This window comes from Dermacentor andersoni, chromosome 2 (genome assembly GCF_023375885.2).
Source record: "Dermacentor andersoni chromosome 2, qqDerAnde1_hic_scaffold, whole genome shotgun sequence".
Taxonomy (NCBI): Eukaryota; Metazoa; Arthropoda; class Arachnida; order Ixodida; family Ixodidae; genus Dermacentor; species Dermacentor andersoni.
Genome location: NC_092815.1, coordinates 525941 through 546009, shown reverse-complemented (window position 1 = coordinate 546009; position 20069 = coordinate 525941). Strand labels below are relative to the sequence as shown.

Sequence of the window (20069 nt, the reverse complement as noted above, 5' to 3'; positions counted from 1 at the left end):
CAGCAGAAATGTCATTAATATACACCAAAAATAAAAGCGGTCCCAGGACAGATCCCTGCGGGACTCCCGAGAGTACTGCCAGTGAGCCGGAGACATGACCATCCATTCTGACCACCTGGTTGCGATTCGTTAAGTAAGCTTTAATCCATTTTATTATAGTGGCATTAAGGCCGGTTATTTCCAGTTTGTAAATCAGCTTCTTGTGTGGCACCTTGTCAAAGGCCTTGGCAAAATCTATGGCGATTACGTCAATCTGCTCTCTGGCATCAATCGCCATTGCGAAATCATGAATTGTCTCTACTAGTTGTGTGGTAGTGGAAAGGCCTGTTCTGAAGCCATGCTGGTATGGGTAAAGTAAACAATTATTTTCTAAATGGCGAATGATATGCTTAGCTATTATGTGTTCTAGAAGTTTACAAGAAATGGATGTAAGAGATATAGGCCTGTAATTATTCACTATTGTTCGATTGCCGCCTTTAAACACCGGAATAACTATTGCACTGCGCCAATCTTGGGGTACAGAATGAGTTTGTAATGATTTCTGAAATATAAGGGTCAAGTAACGCGACGCCCATTCAGCATATCTTTGAAGAAACTGGGTCGCTATGTCATCTGGTCCATACGCTTTTTTTGCATCTAAATTCAAGAGCTGCTGAAATACGCCCTCCTGTGTAATTATGATGTCATCCATTTGGCTTGGCTCTGTGCTTTCAGAACTAACATCGACGTCATCATCGTTCGTGGTGAACACGGACTGAAAGAAGTGATTAAAGTGTTCTACAATATCTTCTTTGTTTATCAGAACTTGATCTTCTTTCCTGATTTCCTGTACCTCTTCCTTTCTATCACTGAAATATCGCCAAAACTTTTGCGGTGATGTTCTGAGGAAGCGGCTAAGCGTGTCACTGAAGAATTTTTTTTTAGAATCGTGCAAGCGTAATGCTAAATTAACATTGAAAGGCTGTTTTTTAGTCTTCCTATACATGTTTTCTTTTTTCCTCATGTGCACAAGTAGCCCATTAGTGATCCAAGGTTTATGCAGAAATTTAAATTTCTTCTTGCACTTAACAGTGACAGTGTTAGCATGAACAGCTTTTAAAAGTAAAGAGGAAAATAACTGAAGCGCTTCTTCTGGATTTAGTTTGGTAGCTATAACTCTCCAGTCAATTTTGTCAATTGCATCAACAAAATTTATATTATCAAGACGAGACGTAAGATAACAGGGATCTGACCTAGGAGGGTTAGATTTGAAAGTGACAAATACAGGGTAATGATCTGATATGTCTATGTCAATTACACCAGACTGGTGAAGGCGAAATATTAGTGAGGGCTTGGTCTAAGAGGGAGCTGCTTCCTTGAGTGGAAATCCTGGTGGCCAAAGTTATTAATTGCTCTAGCCCAAAGCCAGAAAAACAGTACGAATAAATGCATACAGTACTATTGTCGACATCGAGCAAGTTAATATTTATATCACCTACAATTAGGACAGGCTTGTTTTCACTAGTAATTGTTTGAAGAACTAAGCTAAGATGACGAAGGAAATCAGGTATGGAAGAAGATAGAGAACAGTAAATACAGCCAATAATAATTCCGCCACAATAATTTGGAAAAGACAAGGCATCGGTTTTGATCCAAACAGTTTCGCAGTGAAATAGATCTGTGGAAAGGTCCAGCCTACGTTTATATTTAATGTGGGATGCAACAAAAATTGCGCTACCACCATGTTGATATGCAACACGGTTACAATACTCAGCCTGATAGGCATGGAACCCGTATAAATTGCTATCAGCCGGGCCAAGCCATGTCTCAGTTATGAAGATGAATGAAAAAGTGTGGGAAAGAGAGTTGATGAATGAAGATATGTTATCATGATTCTTACGCAAACTTCATGCATTGAAGTGAAGCAATGAATAACCTGCAGATTTAAGCAGTGATGTAGCTTCAGAAGGTGAAAACAAAGACATGTTTGAGGGAATGATTGAGTGACTAAAACAAAGACTAATCGCAAATCAGGTTAAGTGATGACGCTGAGGTCAGACTCAGAGTTTATGAAGAACACTTTGCTATTTTCAGTTTTGCATGCTTTAATCTGACAGTTGTCTGTCTAAAGGAACTGCCACTTATGCTGCTTCTTTAGAGCAAGAGCTCGGAGCAGGAACTCTTTATTGTTAAGATGACAACACTTCGTGCTTCCTTACCACCGGCCATTTTGTATTCCATCTACGTAAATGACATTCAAATAGGTTTCAAATCCTGTAACCTCGCAGTGTGTGAGAGACAGGTACAGCATGGTTTGAACAAGGTGTCAAAGTGGGCAGAGAAAAATGGATTTAAAATCAGTCCTCACAAGAGTTCTTGTGTTCTGTTTACAAGAAAGAGAGGCCTGGTTCCGGATCCTTGCTTAGAACTGTGTGGACAACAGATACCTGTAAACAAAGAGCACAAATTTCTAGGTGTTATACTTGACAATAGACTTACTTTCGTCCCACACATTAAACATCTCAAAGAAAAATGTCTAAAAACAATGAACATAATGAAACTTCTATCCCAGACTACGTGGGGTAGTGACAGGAAGTGCTTAATGAATCTATATAAGAGCCTGATTCGGTCACGATTAGATTCTGGTGCTGTGGTATATAACTCTGCCGCCCCGAGTGCGCTAAAGATGCTAGACCCTGTTCCCCATCTAGGTATCCGCTTAGCCACGGGCGCTTTCAGAACAGGCCCGATTGAAAGCTTATATGCCGAATCGAATGAGTGGTCACTCCACCTACAGAGATCATACATCAGCTTTACATATTTCCTTAAAAGTGCGCTCTAATCTTGAACATCCATGTTTTAGTACCGTTACCGATATGACGTGTGCTACACTTTTCCGCAATCGCCCCTCTATAAGACAGCCTTACTCACTGCGTGTGAAGGAGCTTAGCGATGAAATGCATATCCCACTCCTCGAGCATCGCTTAATGCACCTAACCAAGCTCTTACCTCCTTGGGAGTGGCAGGTGATAGAATGTGACATATCCTTTATAAAAGTTACAAAGCACGCTCCAGAGGCCAAAATCCGAATGCATTTTTTAAAGCTTCAGTACGATCACTCCTGTGCATAGTTATACACAGACGCTTCGAAGTCAAATGCCGGGGTATCCTATGCAGCCGTCGGCCCATCCTTCTCGGAATCCGATGTACTGCATCCGGAAACAAGTATCTTTACGGCCGAGGCTTACGCATTACTCTCTGCTGTGAAGCATATAAGAAAATCAAAACTTCCAAAAGCAGCGATCTATACAGACTCTCTAAGCGTTGTGAAGGCCTTAATGTCACTCAGCAAACATAAAAATCCTGTATTTAATTAACTCTATTCGGTCTTGTGTAAAGCATACTCATCTAACCAGCGTATCATAATATGCTGGGTACCTGACCATAGGGGAATCGAAGGTAACATTCTAGCGAACCAGATGGCCATGTTGATCACATCGCAAGCTGTTAACCCTACCGCTGATGTGCCTGTCACAGATCTGAGGCCTTTCTTACGAAAGAAACTGCGAAACCACTGGCAGTGCACGTGGGACGTGCAAACAAATAATAAGCTCGATGTGATAAAGCCACAGTTAGGATACTGGCCCTCTGCAACAAAATCACGCCGAACAGATGTCCTATTCTGTCGTCTCAGAATAGGACACACATTCGGCACCCATAATTTTCTGCTTACTGGAAGTCAACTTCCAGCCTGTGGTAGATGTGGTGAGAGGCTGACCGTCCTCCACGTGCTCCTAGAGTGTCAGGAAGCCGAAACAGAAAGTAAGAAACATTTTCCGCTTGCATACCATTATTACATCCCTCTACACCTGGCTATGTTTCTTGGTAAGGAACCGCTTTTTAACAGCAAGGCAGTCCTCGACTTCTTAAATGATGTCGTTCTACATGCTATAAGCCCATGTAATTCATTGAGCATCCTCGCTCCAGAGGATGCCACTGCGATAATTGTTTTGCATAGCACGTGCCTCCAGGCCCTTGTGTTTCGAGGGCTCTAAGGAGGCAGTAGTGCTCTAGCATAGCTTATAACCTGATATATTTTTACACATCGTATCATTCTTTTTAAATGCATCTTAATGTTCATAGTACACGTCATACGCCACCGCCATAATCTTATTATACAGAGTTTACGCACTTCAGAGCGACTATTTTAAGGCCTCTTTACAGCCACGTCACACCAACTTCATAGAACTCATAATTACACTGCAAACTCATTACCACAGACCTGGCACTCTTTGGCCATACTTGGCCCTTGTGCCATTAAACATCAAACATTCATTCATTGGGTTTCGCAGCACGTGGCACGTAGTGTAATTGTGAGCGTATACTGGATGCTTTTAATAGGCGAAAGCACAAACATGCCACCATTCCTTGCTGCAGGAGGTGCAAAGTGAGCATCTTGTGTTGCTCTGGCCCCATCATAGGCATCATATTCTGGCGTCGTACACCAGCTCGACTTCGTTTGGGTGTGCAGTCGCCCCCTTAAAACACTCTGCAATAGGAGAATGACATGTGCTTTGGGTCACTCAAGCTTCACCAGCTCCACGCGAGTCAGCATCTTGTATGGCAACAATTTGACAGGGGGCACGCCAAAACTTGCCGCCACATGTTACGCTCAAGAAAGCTGTTGACTCGGGCTGAATTCAAGGAGCACAATTGTAAGGCTTGCCGAAGCTGCGAAAATGACAGCACTTGTCTTGGGCCGCTAGGGCCCCGCCGGCTCGGCGCGTGTCCGTGTATCCTGCTGCAACGATTTATGCAACACTTTGCATTATGTAGGTGTTAACTGCAGTTGAGTCTGTCGCATTTTTATGTGACTTCGGATTGTACATTTTGCCGGTTAGCATGTTTTTCCTCGCCTTCTTTTCCAACACGTATGAATGCGGTTTGACTGTATACTGTGGTGAACAAAGTTCGGGAGCCACCCCGCCCATCTGTGGATGCACCCGTTGCGAGGCGCAACCTCGCCCACAAATGAGCATGTTCCGCAGTGCGCTATCAAAAACCCACCCTGAGCAAACCCAGAGAGATGAGAAAATATGCTCCTAGAAGTATATACAACAGATGGCGGAACTATCTCGGAGCGCACCAACTTCCTCTTACTGCATACATTTGACTAGAGAGAGTGGAGGACATACGGGTATGGTCAGTGATACTGAAAGGTTTAAAATTGAAGATTTCATGCTCATGAGCACCCTAGGCAAGCGAGTGCCATAGGTGAGCCGATACCAAAGACAACGTATATCTCATACAGCTGAAGCAATGGAAGTATCAGATTGACTGCTACAGATTTTTATTCAATGGGATTTCAGCCATACAGTGTGTTGCTACATTGCTTGAATGCTAACTGCATTACCATAAAAGGGTGTTCAACTCAGATAGTTGGTTAATTCTTCGATGATTGTACTGCAGAACTTATGGAACACGAATACAGAAAGAACAAATAGAAGTGAACGCAGCTGCACTGTCAACTGATTTCTTTAAATTCCAGCGCTTTTTATTTCATCGCCACATCCTGTCTGTTTTACCTACCTGAGGCTTCTTTCAAAAAGTTGACTTTTCTTGTAAAGGCCACTGACGGTGTGGTTACACATTACACTCCTGTTTGACTTATCTCAAATGCCTCAAGAATCTCCCGAGTTAGGCTATCGTCGTTCCTTTTCAGGACTTGCACATCATGAAATTTAGGGGTTTACGTGTGTACTTAGCTATCTTTTCCCTTGTTCATTTCACAATGTTTGCAATGCAAGGTTAGATTGCTGCCAGGGGTCCCTGAAAGTGATGATGCATGCTCTCTTGTTCAATCATTAAGGCATCTTTCTGTTTGCCCTATGTATTGTTTTCCACAGGACAGCGGGATGGTGCACACTACTCCTTTGGCGCAATCGCAGTATCTGCTCTGGTGTGCTATCTGGCATTGTGGTTTCTTTTCCTGGTTCATTCGTGTGCACATACTTTTCTCTTGTTTGGTACTGAGAACACTACTCAGGTGCCATGCCTTTTATCAATCTTGATGAGATTGTGGGTCAGTCCACGCACATACGTAATTTTTGCACAATTTTTTGTATCCGCAACTTCAGGTCCACTTTTGCTTTCTTGTTTTTTTTTAATCTTCTCTACGAGGCCTTCAGCTAAACTGCATAGCATCGACACGGGGTACCCAGCATTTTTCAGCCTACTTATCTGCTGCTGAAAACTTTGTTCAGTTAGATGCTGGCAGGATTTCTTCAGTGCTTAACTAAATGCAGCACTTGCTATTGCCTGTTTCAGAGTCTTGGAATGGCTTGGTGTGAAGGGAAGAAATTGCTTCTTTCCTCTGGGCTCGTACCTCCAGCATAGACGTCCCGGTTTGAATTCTAGGAAAATGTCGAGGAACTGCAGAGAACTGCGGTTCGGAATCTCATAAGTGAAGTTCAGCTCTGGGCACATTGATTGAAAGGACTCCAGTACGATGACCTTAAGTTGTTTATAATCGGTTGCATTCTCCGTCTGGCACAGCATCAAGAAGCCGTCCACGTATTGGTAGATCTGTGTGATACACCTTTCCTTGATGGATCCTTGAATTTTCTTGTCACATGCTGCCAAGTACAAATCACTCAGGATTGGTGCAATTTTTTATCCAGTGCAGACCCCTCTTTTAAAGCCAAGCGTTCTTTGCCTGTTCCTTTGACTTTCCCACTGCTGCTGCTGCTGTGGGCTGCTGCTGTCGCGCAGACTGTGTTGGTGGGTGGTTCAGAGCGTGTGTATAGATGACAGGCGCGACTAAGGAAAGGCGATGGGAGAAACTCGTTTTCACCCCACTGCATCAAATGTCCACAATGCGCTCTGGAGATCCCTGGCTGTCGCCACATTAGCTGCTTGACAGGCGTAATTATCCGTGACTCCCCTCAGAAGCATTGCAGGAACTGTTGCACATCCCTTTCTACAAATGCGCCAGGTCAGAGGGGATGCCGATAGAACTGTGGAAAGGAGAAGAAGAGGAGTAGAAGAGGGAGAAAAGGCAGTTCCCATATAAGAGAGGGAGAGCTGACGAGAGAAGGCAAGGAAACCCCACTGCTATACGACAGCGATTGCGGGGAAACAGGACAAGCTTAAGTTCAAGGTACAGTGCAGTATGATGCGGCTATTCCTGAAAAATAAGCGTCATGCACATATGTCAAGCAGACAAATTAAGCAAGGCATGCAGAAGCAGAGCTGCATTAATTAAAGCGCACCACAGGGTCCAGGGGACACTACGGAAGTGGTCGACCGTCAAATCAACACTTCTGCGCCCGCCGCATTAGCTTTGCGGCTATGGCAATGCTAGAGGTCATGGATTCGATCCCAGTCGTGGCAGCCGCATTTCAATGGGGGCGAAACAGAAAACGCACGTGCACTTAGATTTTGGGACACGTTAAAGAACATCACGGTGTCAAAATTAATCCGGAGTCAGCCACTATGGCTTGCCTCATAAACCGAGTGCGTTTTTGGCACATACAGCCCCATAATCCAATTCAAGTTTAATACGTCTGTAATAACGTGATGTGCGATGTGAGGAAATGACAACGCTCAACCCTCTCAGAGGTTATAAAATATGGCGCACAACAATGCCTCAAGTAAACACCTCTCCCTGTGTGTTCTGTGTACTACGCAGACAAGCAGCAGCGGTGCATGCCAGGTAACGTTTAACATCAACTCATCCCTCTCATGTTAGCCTAAACGCTGAAGAAATTAAGTTTTAGCCATCAACATTGCCGTTAATTATCATCAACCTAAACATCCAGCACGGAAAGCTTCGCTTTCATCGATTCTCACAGTGCGTGGGGTCTGCATATTTTTTGGGCTAATAAGGTTCCATTATGCTCAGTGATTGTGGCAGTGAGGTAGGTGCTCACAGCTCCAACAAAGTTTCCACAGATATTCCTACCGAGTTTCGATCAGCGTGCCCAAAGCTGAAATTCACTTATGAGCTTCTGAACCACAGTTCTCTGCAGTTCCTCAACGTTTTTCTAGAATTCAAACTGGGACATCTATGCTGGAGGTACGAGCCCAGAGCAAAGAAACAATTTCTTCTCTTCACGTCAGACCATCCCAAGACTCTGAAACGGGCAATAGCGAGTGCAGCATTCAGTTCAGCACTGAAAAGGTCGTGCCAGCATCAAACTGAACAACGTTTTCAGCGGCAGATAAGTAGGCTGAAAAATGCTGGGTACCCCATGTCGATGTTATGCAGCATAGCTGAAGGCCTCATAGAGAAGATTAAAAGAAAACAAGAAAGCGAAAGGTGGACCTGAAGTTGCGGATACAAAATAATTGTGCGAAAAGTCTGTATGTGCATGGACTGACCCACAATCTCACAAAGATTGGTAAAAGACATGGCGTCTGAGTAGTGTGCTCAGTACCAAACAAGGGAAAAAGTATGTGCGCACGAGTGAACCAGGAAAAGAAGAAACCACAATGCCAGATTGCGCCAAAGGAGTAGTGTACAGCATCCCCCTGTCCTGTGGAAAACAATACATAGCGCAAACAGGAAGATGCCTTAATGACCGAACAAGAGAGCACGCATCACCACTTTCAGGGACACCTGGCAGCAATCTAGCCTTGCACTGCAAACGTTGCAAAATGAACAAGAAGGGAAAAGATAGCCAAGCATGTGCACCCTCAAATTTCATGATGTCCAAGTCCTGAAAAGGAATGATGATAGGCTAACTCTGGAGATTCTTGAGGCATTTGAGATAAGTCAAACAGGAGTGCAATGTGTAACCACACCGTCAGTGGCCTTGACAAGATAAGAAGTCACCTTTTTGAGAGAAGCCTCAGCTAGATAAAAGAGATGAGATGTGGCAATGAAATAAAAAGAGCGGGAATTTCAATAAAGAAATCGGTTGGCAGTGCAGCTGTGTCCACATCTATTCGTTCCTTCTGTGTCCACGTTCCATAAGTTCCGCTGCTACAATTCTCAATGCATTACCATCGACAGTGATCGTGAGATGGGTTCTGCCATAATTTGGGGGGAAAGTATGCGTGTGTCCAAAGCAAAAGATGGCGATATCTCTGTGCATGGCATTTTTTATGGCATATGGACATCATCAATGTATACGCTAAACCCTCGTTTACTAGTACTCTGATATATTGAAAGACCAGTTAAGTCGAAATTGTTTTTCAGCCGTGGTCTCAGCTGATATGTTTTTCACCTCTCATCTCAATAAGCTTTTGTGCTGAACTTAGAATATCTCAAAATCTTGACTCTGAAAATAATAGGGAAAAAAGCAATGTTGCAGCTTCGGCAGCGTCACTGGCCCTCGCTTTTTACTCGGTGGCAGCTCGCTAGCTGAGCTAGATGCCACGCCGGGCTACGCTCTGCAGTTATCTTCCCCCTTCTTTCTATCCCCATTCACGTGCACTTGCTTGGCGGCCACCTGTGGCGTCACGTGGCAGCGGTGAGCTGGGAGTCATTTCCCCCCTCCTCCCCCTTCTCATTTAGAACACTGTCAGTTGCGCATCAATTTGGTCACAGTGTATTAATTGTAACCTTGGGCGTCTTGCGTCTTTTGCACAGGCACTGCACTACACCCAAAAGAATAAAGGCAGCATGTGAGCCTCCAGCATTTTAGTGAGATCATGACCCGATAAGGACGCTCGATTCATGCTGGTGCGATGGTGAGGCATAAATGTCATTTCACTCGTGGGCATCTGCTAAAGGCATGGCAATTACGCTGTTCTGTTGTTTCGGTTCTTGAAGTTAAATTGTCCGAAATTCATTGTGAGGCTTATAGCGCATGAAAAAGACAAGGACGAAAGTGAAACGTGACACACACAGGCGCTAACTTGCAACAATCTTTATTTCAAGCAAGGGACCCATACATACACTTATGTCCTTGTCTTTTTCACGCACTATAAGCCTCACGATGTTTTACCAACAAGCCTAAATCACTGCTTTACCGAAATTCATTACGATGCAGAAAGTATCAGCATCACCTTTTTGATGCCTGAAAATGGTTATGCTCAGATGACTGGCTTTAAATATATATCATTAAGATATATATTTGCCAAGATATGCCAAGCATGCTGTGTTGGCATAGTGCCAGTAATGCCGTTGTACCTATAGATTTCGAAGGCTCCAGTGCTGATGCACCTAAAGGTGACAAACTATTACCATCGGCATTTTGGAAAGGCTCCATGTGTTCTTTGCTGCTTCTATTTTCTGCTTTCGCTTATCTACAGATTTCTTTTTACAGCTTCGAGTCAACGGAAATTTGCCATATATGTGTTCCTTGGTTTAAAATAAACCATTTGTTGAAAGTTAACGCTCATGTTGTGTCCCCCATTTTCGTCTTCATCTTTTCTAGCACTTTATACCTGTTACAATGCAGTTTACATTTCAGAAAGAGTCTCTATACCGAAGTAGCTTTTTTTTTGTGCTCTGCCCACTAGCTTTTGTTCTGTGCTTCAGGGGTGCTTCATTTTTCACCGCCCACTGGCAACACTTTGGTTGATGGGAAAAAAAAAACAATGGCTGTGGAAGCACTGTTCCTCAACTAATGTCAAGAGCCAGTGTTAGCTGCATGTCTTAGCCACTACACAAATGCCGTTGGAACTGTGCATCCACTTGTTGCAGCAGACGACCTTGAGTCCAGCCTGTCCGGAGTGCGTGAATGTGGCCTGTCCCTCTCCCTGGCCTCGCTATATTCGGGTGAGTTGTCCATAACCATACGAAGTAGTAGCACGCAGTATACTTCTCTGCTAAGCTTTTCATTCTGCATGGTTATTTAAGAATTAAAATTTGTGGAATACGAAATCTTTTTGTAGTATGTAACAAAGAGATGCTGTTTACTCCAGAATAACAGGATGGGATGTGATGAAATAATGGATAAGGTCGAGCAGCTCAGCTTTATTGGATCATATCGGATTTCAATTGCATCATTATACGATCAATTTAAATTGAGCTTCCGCCTATTGCTAACAGTTTATCAACAGATAAGAAGTTTTGCAAAGCATTCATGCGAGAGCTGTGCACTTATAACGATCCGGTGCCCTGCTCAGTTTGGTTACAGTGAATGGATTGAACCATACTGTGGTGCGGCCAGTCTTGGTGAGCCAGGGGAAAGTCAGACAGCTGGACTGTACACGCTACACCACACAGCCAATCAACATGGTGTCTTACTTTCTAATGCGACAGCATTAAGGGCCCCGTGTCGCAGGAAATTCGGCGTCTGACGTCATTTTGGCAAAAAGATTTTCGAACCACCAATACCCAGGCGCTCCAGTAGCACAAGAAAGCTACTGAACTAATTGAATATCTTAAGCTAAACTACGTATAAATATCGTAAACTACGAGTTACACACATCCTACAGAGATGATAATGTCGGATTGTAATTTGACTATCCGAGAAAACAATTCTGTTACGCAAAAGCTCGGAAACCCCTCTTCCAGCGTTTCTACCGTTCATAGACCGGCCACGGCATTCGCCATTTGCGCACACCGGCACGTGAGTATCTTGGAGGCCACGGAGCAGGGCGTTCAGTTCCTTACAATACCTCCAGATGGCGCTCACCTCCTCCACATCACGGCCCACGCAAGTGGCCATGTTTCTACCAGAAAGCCCACCTTCGTGCATATCGTTTGCGGCTAGCGTTTCCCGGTAAACATTATGGTTACATACGCTCCAGTTGCCAGGAAGCGTGAGGAGCAGTCAGTGATCTTTGAACGCTATCGCATTCCACTGTTAAAGGCGAAGGTTAAACGTCCTCCATATTTTTTCTTTAGCTTTATTTTTTCTTTATTGCTCACGTGTGCACTGCCCCTGTAGTTAGATAACACAAGCAACCACGGGTGTGCATCACCTAGCAAGGTCAACGACCTTGACTGTTTTGAAGTAGAAAGAGCTGCTCAACAACAAGAGAAAAGGTCAACTGCAAACTTTGGAAGGGGTTAATGTCAGGCCACCTAATGTTGAACACATCCTCTTGAAATGGCTTGTGAGCGCTAGGATGTTGAATGTCCTGGCACAATGGTACCGTAGGGTTTGCTAAAGGATCTTGCATATGCCAGAGCCTTGACCTACGAAGATGTCAACAGCTTGAAAAACATAGAGTGCCATTATCGAATTGACACTAAACAGATGTTAACCACAGATTTCTACTAATAATAGCAGTGTGCATCATTTTCGGGTTTAATGCGCTCCTATACTGAACCTTGTTCAGTTCTTTATTGCTAGATTTTAGAACAAGTCCGCTTATAATGACCTGTTGATATAGCGAATGCATTTTTATGCAACGAAGGTGCCCGCTATCTCCAGCCTTGACTGTATGAGAGAAAAAAACAATTTCTTCAAGTTGCTGTGGGAATGCATACACGTATGTTACCTCCCAGCAGCGCGGCTATCGCCTCCAAAACAGGCAAAGAAGAGGATGAGCTAATGTGTAGGTAGCACAAGATGAGAACATGCTAGCACGCTCGACCTAGGTAGCGGCGGTGTCGGCCACTTCCGAGATGCCGCGGCACTATGGCTGAGCTTCCTAAATGAACCGTGGCTACGGCAGCTACCGCTTCGTGCCTCCTCCCACAAATCAATGACCTGGACGACCGAACCCAGCCTTCCCACAAATTGGTGACCCGGATGACCGAGCCCAGCCATGCCAGCGTTAACGCGCCAACTCTGCCAAGGCGAGCGTGACGTGGCCTCACATGGTCTGGCAGATGTCCCGTGTTTGTAGGGTGCCCGGTAATTTTACATCTACACGCTGGACATTTGCGTCATCCCTCAGGGCAGCCACTTCTGTATCATCAAGGTTCCAGGCTCTGGCTGTGTTCCACACTCCGGCTGTCAAACCCTGGCCCCAACTTCTACGACGGGCAGCCGTCCTTGCTTGCTACACCACCTCGAACGCTCAGTCACAACAGCTCTTGCCATTTGAACCATCGCATCATTCTTTGTCTTGTCGTCCCACATCGCCTGCTTCCACCCTAGCCGATCGTCAGCACGTGCCGGCCCCAGCACAAAACCTCTACTCAGTCCGTGAGCCTCCTCCCCATTTCAAAGGCAGCTGCGCGATGACTCTTTCACTTAATTCACTGGGCCAAACACAAGCGCTTTCGGCTACACTACTGCCTGCCACTCTCTTAAACGTTCCCGAAAGCTATCCGCTTTCTGTTCGCGAGCACTTCACTCATCACCATTTCAGAGGTCCTGCCACCGGCTCCATTAGGCACAAATTTCACACCCACAGGCACAGCGACGCCACAAGCACAACCTTCACAATTCCGTCAGCGACCACTGCAACCCTGATGCTATCGGCATTCGAGATATTGCCGCAAGCAGCAGCAGGCAATCTTTCCGATGTTCTGTGCTCGCACCTTCCACGGATGCATGGCCTACCGAAGTTTTGCAGGAGCTGCTCTGCCATCGGGTTTTCTCAGCTCAAGAATCACTTCTACTTCTACAATTGAGTGACCAAGGCTTGCACTATCTCCACGCAAGTCGCGAGCTGCCAGACAATCTTCTTTAGGAGCTCCGACTTCTACCAGGCCCGTGCATCTACAAGAACCTGCGGCAGGTCGGGATTTCGCACAACGGCATCACTGTGGCTGCACCTGGCTCACAACCTATGCTGCCTGGTACATCTCTCCTGGATTGTGTGAATTCGACGCTACCAACGACAACACCGTCTGCACACTTTACCTGGGCTTTACCATTGGACTTTATTGGACCATTGGACTAGGAGGGGGGCCCTGTAGTGACGCGACTATCGCCTCCAAAGCAAGTGAAGAAGAAGACAGGCTCATGTGCAGGTAGCACGAGAATTTAGAACACGCTAGCGCTCGACCTGGGTGGCAGCAGTGTTGGCCGCTCCCGAGATCCCGTGGCACCATGGCTGGCCATCCTAAATAAACCGTGGATTCGGCAGCTATCTCTTCACGCTGCCTTCTGCAAACTCAATTCAGTGACTCAAAACTTCACTAAAACCATTTAGCCCAGAGCATGCTGCAAACTCACACTGAAATGGTTGGAACACTTCCAGGTATGGCAGTCCCCATTTCTCACACAGTCTGGCCGAGCACCTTATTCACATCGGCACTGCTCCACATCTCCAGATTCACATCAGTCTCTTTCCAAGCACAATCATCAAACACTTCCATGTACTTGTAGCATAGCATATGCAAAGAAAGACAGGAAGACTGCACTTTTAGAGCGAAAGCTCTACTACGCCATGTCTCATAAGGTCATTCATCACTTCGCAATGACCTTGAGCCACCAGAGCGCAAGTGTGGCAGGTGTGACATCACGCCATGTGATCTGCTGTGGAGAGACGTCAGCTACGCTCGCTCGGAGCCTCGCTGCTGCGGTACCACGTGACAAGGCGAGGGTTCAACGGCTGCTTCGCCGACGCTTTGTTGCTCAGTCTCGCCATGGATGGCGCGCCGGCTGGGCCGTCTGTGCGTACACTTCAGTGCAAATGACATGTTGAAACCTATCATCCAGTAGATATAGCTAAACAACAGGCTGCGAAATCTCAAGAAAGGCAAAGTTGCTTGCTGAAACACCGGAGCAAAGGGAGGCCAGATTAGCTTGTTATAGAGACAGTTACCAAGCGCGGAAGCGTGCCAAGATCAAACCTACTGCAACCACCGCCATTGTTCAGCAGCACGAACAACAACAAGGAGGAAGAGATGAAGCCATGGATACAAGCAACAGCACCCACAAAGAACATTTGACGAAGCACACCATTCGACTGGAGGTGAGCTCGGCTACGACGGCCAGGTTTCACCGCGCGACTTCACGGACAACCCGTTTGGCAGCGTGTGTAACGTGTGTGAAAGACTGTGGCCTAACTTTAATGAAATGCTGTGTGCGTAGTCTTTGCAGAACCAAGACAAACAGACCTTTCGCTCGTGATAACTAGGTTTACAAGAATTCAACCTCATTCAATTTTCTTTTATGTTTGCTCTTCTATGTTACAAGGTACATAAAAAGTCGCTGTTTCACCTGAAAGGCGAAGCATCAATTGCGATAGCAAATTAGTAGACAGCTATACGAAGTAATGATAGTAGTTTTATCGGCCGTATAAACATGGAAACATTCACTTACTAACTTACCATGGTGTCAGCGTGCACAGGCAAACCTGAGCACATCATACTCAATGACCACGAATGCTCGCTGTCTATCGCTTCAATGCAAATGAAGCAGCGAGATCACGGCATACAAATTGATATGAGCCGTCTGCAGATCGCTTTCAAGATAGGGTGCGCATGACCACACACTGCCACGCAGAGTGCACAGTTGCTGGCAGATCAGAAGCCGCCACCCTCCCCCACTTTCCTCCCTTTCACACGCATGATTGAGCTGCGATCGTCAGCTCCCCTCGCTTGCGTACACTCGCACATACAGCACATGGCATACGGCAAAGGTGTTATCGCCCTTGGAGTTTATTCACCATACGCAAAATGCTGACAACGCCGCCTGTCGCCAAGGCTGCGAAGCGTAGGCGGGCTTGGGCGAGCACTGTTCCCGTTAGTGCCTATGTGTGTGCTGTCATGTTTGCATTCTTGATCGAAATTTAACACTTCTGTCAGCCTTCAGTGATGTTTTGAAGCAACTGTTGCGTAGTTGGGCGCTTGAACACGTGTGAAAACTCGTCAGACACACGCACTGTTTCCAGTGCTGCTTCACGAGCAAGAGCGACAGCGGCGGTGGATTGCGGCTGTTCGACAGAGAAGATAAGCTATCGTGCTTTGTTTACTGCAATTTTAGAGTGATCACTGTGTTTTTATTTTTTCCTTGATGTCGCTCCGCTTTTAGTGAGCGCTTCCACGTTTAAACTTAGATGAGATGCCAAAACTGCAATCTGATTGTTAGGCATGCCGAAGTGGGGGACTCCAGAAATTTTGACAGCCTGGGGTTCTTTAACGTGCACCTAAATCTAATTACACAGGTGTTTTCGAATTTTGCCCCCATCGAAATGCGGACGCCATGGCTGGGATTCTATCCCATGACCTCGTGCTTAGCAGCCCAACACTAAGGCACTAAGCAACCGCGACGGGTCGTTTAAACTCGGTCGCCTCATTTACAGTCAAGAAGATACAATATACATTAGGTTGTTCTTACTGATAAGACAGTACCAGTGGCACCCACGACGATAATGGAAGAGATAATAGTCTAGAGGAATTCGAAATCCCACAAGTAACGCCGGAAGAAGTAAAGAAAGCCTTGGGAGCTATGCAAAGGGGGAAGGCAGCTGGGGAGGATCAGGTAACAGCAGATTTGTTGAAGGATGGTGGGCAGATTGTTCTTGAGAAACTGGCCACCCTATATACGCAATGCCTCATGACCTCGAGCGTACCGGAATCTTGGAAGAACGCTAACATAATCCTAATCCATAAGAAAGGGGACGCCAAAGACTTGAAAAATTATAGGCCGATCAGCTTACTGTCAGTTGCCTACAAACTATTTACTAAGGTAATCGCAAATAGAATCAGGAACACCTTAGACTTCTGTCAAGCAAAGGACCAAGCAGGATTTCGTAAAGGCTACTCAACAATAGACCATATTCACACTATCAATCAGGTGATAGAGAAATGTGCGGAATATAACCAACCCTTATATATAGCTTTCATTGATTAAGAGAAAGCGTTTGATTCAGTCAAAACCTCAGCAGTCATGGAGGCATTGCGGAATCAGGGTGTAGACGAGCCGTATGTAAAAATACTGAAAGATATCTATAGCGGCTCCACAGCCACCGTAGTCCTCCAAAAAGAAAGCAACAAAATCCCAATAAAGAAAGGCGTCAGGCAGGGAGGTACGATCTCTCCAATGCTATTCACAGCGTGTTTACAGGTGGTATTCAGAGACCTGGATTGAGAAGAATTGGGGATAAGAGTTAATGGAGAATACCTTAGTAACTTGTGATTCGCTGATGATATTGCCTTGCTTAGTAACTCAGGGGACCAACTGCAATGCGTGCTCACTGACCTGGAGAGGCAAAGCCAAAGGGTGGGTATAAAAATGAATCTGCAGAAAACTAAAGTAATGTTTAACAGTCTCGGAAGAGAACGATACGGTAGGTAGCAAGGCACTGGAAGTGGTAAGGGAATACATCTACTTAGGACAGGTAGTGACTGCGGATCCAGATCATGAGACTGAAATAATCAGAAGAATAAGAATGGGCCGGGGTGCATTTGGCAGGCATTCTCAGATCATGAGCAGCAGGTTGCCATTATCCCTCAAGAGAAAAGTATATAACAGCTGTGTCTTACCAGTACTCACGTAGGGGGCAGAAACCTGGAGGCTTATGAAAAGGGTTCTACTTAAATTGAAGACGACGCAACGAGCTATGGAAAGAAGAATTATAGGTTTAACATTAAGGGATAAGAAAAGAGTAGATTGGGTGAGAGAACAAACGCAAGTTAATGATATCTTAGTTGAAATCAAGAAAAAGAAATGGGCATTGGCAGGACATGTAATGAGGAGGGAAGATAACCGATGGTCATTAAGGGTTATGGAGTGTATTCCAAGGGAAGGGAAGCGTAGCAGAGGGCGGCAGAAAGTTAGGTGGGCGGATGAGATTAAGAAGTTTGCAGGGATAACATGGCCACAGTTAGTACACGACCGGGGTAGTTGGAGAAGTATGGGAGAGGCCTTTGCCCTGCAGTGGGAGTAACCAGGCTGATGATGATGATGACTGATGAGACGCTATGGCCCCATATGAAAAACATAGAAAAAAGATGCGTAACACTAAGCCAGAGAATGCGGAGCTAAGCTGTGAAGTGCTCATTGTGTTTTGACACTTCGAACAAAGGGCTCCGAGTTAAAAATCGGGTGACAGCGCATTCTGAAACACATCACACAATCACCCGTGCATCGCACGAAATCTGCTGTTGCTCTACCTATCGATGGCACTGAAATGCGACCTGCGGCGTATAACGTTCGATGTAGGCTCGCCTTATCTATCTGCATGTTGTCTGTACAACCTGGCGTCTGTGAACATTAAAGGCGTTTGACAGGGCATTCAACTTCGTTTGGAATGCCTCTTAATACCACTTCCTGGCAGTGGGAAAGGCCTGAACTTCGAAACCCTGATGTCTGCAACTAATGCATATTCACTTTACTCCAGCTGTGTCATGCCTTGTGGTCAGTTCTGCAACCATCAGGTTTTTTTTTTTTTTTTTTTTGCTAGTGGTGGTAGCGAGTACCCATTCTCTATTTCTTCCTTTGCATAAAATGGGTCAATATATGCTCATGTTGCTTCACTGTAGTTGTCTCTGCTTTGAAAATGATTTCAATGTAGCATGTCTTTTTACAATAATTATTTACTGCCATGCTTTCTATTTGCTTTCAAACTGTAATTATTGTGTCAATGTACTCTTATAACTAATTAAAAAGTGCTGCATTAGCTATTCAGACTTGGGGCACTACAACAAGTGATGGAACATGCGGTCATTATAATTCTGCATTTGGGTGCAAGGGTCATAGTAGTAAAAATGGTGGTGACACTAAAACATAACATAAGATATAAAAGCAATATGCTCTGGACTGACCAGGGAGGCAAATTTTCAGCTCTTGTGTCTTCCGATATCTCACTCTCGTGCTCCCGTGATACCATCGAAACGCTCTGTTTGTTTAACGATGGAGCATGTGAAATCCATGCTGTGCAGACAGTGGTAACACGCAAGCATAAAAACAATAAAGCCTTAAAGGGCCCCTCACCAGGCCCCATAGCAAATTTTGGTTATATGCTGGAAGCTGCTACATGTCCTATAGAGAGCGTTCTGCCACAAAAATTTTCCAAGTCGGCTCATTAATAGCCGAGATAGAAATATTTCAGTGCCGCAAACCCATGATTTCAGCATGTGGGCTCCACTGCATAGCGAGACTCCCTCTCCAATCGTTCTCCCATGCAGGACCTCGAGGATCATGGGACACGTACATCACGGGCCCCGCCTCCACTTTTTTTTGCTCCTTTTTTTTTTTTTTTTTTTTTGGTGGTGCGCATTTCCTCTGGTGGCATTGCGCACGAGCTGTTATCGCTTCGCACAGCGCACGATCTTGCGCGCTGTGCACAAGGACACATGACTAGCGGTATAAATCAGTGCTACACGAATTATAGTACAGTACTGAGGCAGTACAAGCGGATAGCAGAGCATGATCACGCGCCGGAACATGGTAGAAAATGGCATAGTTTCGGTACCTGTGCACGTGACCGCACGACCGTGGGAACATGCAGACGAAGCGGAAGTACCTCTCTCTTGCTTTGGTGCAAAGTAAAGCAAAAGAACATGCAGACATTCCATTTGTGTGTTTTATTATTTCTCTGAACTTCAATTTGTCAATTCAAGCAACATATCACACAAATAACAGATGGTGCCTTCAATAATTCTCGAAGTCACGTGTCACCACAAGCGACGTCACACTGCGCACTCGAGTATGCAGGCACAGGGACGCGACTACGTCATCCTCTGACTTGGAGCGTGGCTGCCGCAAGGAGAAGGAAAAACGGCGTTCAGTTTGAAAATTTTAGATCTTTCCGCGGCGCGAAGCGATGTAATACTTTGCACACAAGATTGTTATCATGCAATGTATGATCTGCGCTCTACAGCTCAATATGGCCAGACCTGGTGAGAGGCCCTTTAATTATTGCCACAGTTCTATATGTGCTATTTTAAAGTGAAGCTTTCTTTGCCTCTTCCTTCGACTTTCCTACTGCTGCTGCTGCTGCAGCTGCCGCCGCCGCCGCTCGCCGCGTGACAGCTGTAATTTTAAAGCGCACCGCATGGTCTAGAAGACACTATGAAAGCAGTCGACCATCAAATCAACACTTCTGTGCCCGCCACGTCAGCTTTGCGGCTATGGCATTGCTAGAGGTCGTGGATTTGATCCCAAACGCGGCAGCCGCATTTCGACGGGGGCAAAATAGAAAACGCACGTGCACTTAGATTTTGGGACACGTTAAGGACATCACAGTGTCAAAATTAATTCGGAGTCCGCCACTACAGCGTTCCTCATAATCCAGGTCTAGTTTTGGCACGTACAGCCCCATAAACCAATTCAAGTGTAATA

At 45.5% G+C, this 20069-nt stretch overlaps 1 protein-coding gene across 9 annotated transcripts in view; it reads left to right on the top strand.

The window, feature by feature from the left end:
• The window catches only part of LOC126543058 (run domain Beclin-1-interacting and cysteine-rich domain-containing protein-like), a 454654-nt gene that overhangs the window by 170332 nt on the left and 264253 nt on the right, over positions 1 to 20069 (top strand). For 8 of the 9 annotated variants that reach the window (XR_008615039.1, XM_050190205.2, XM_055077614.1 and 5 more), the window contains one exon: positions 10634 to 10708. Coding sequence is in view for 8 of the 9 variants with exons in the window: in XM_050190205.2 (XP_050046162.1) it covers positions 10634 to 10708 (75 nt within the window). In the remaining variant the exon portion in view is untranslated. The remainder of the gene's footprint in view (positions 1 to 10633; positions 10709 to 20069) is intronic. The other variant, XM_055077611.1, reaches the window with a different exon arrangement.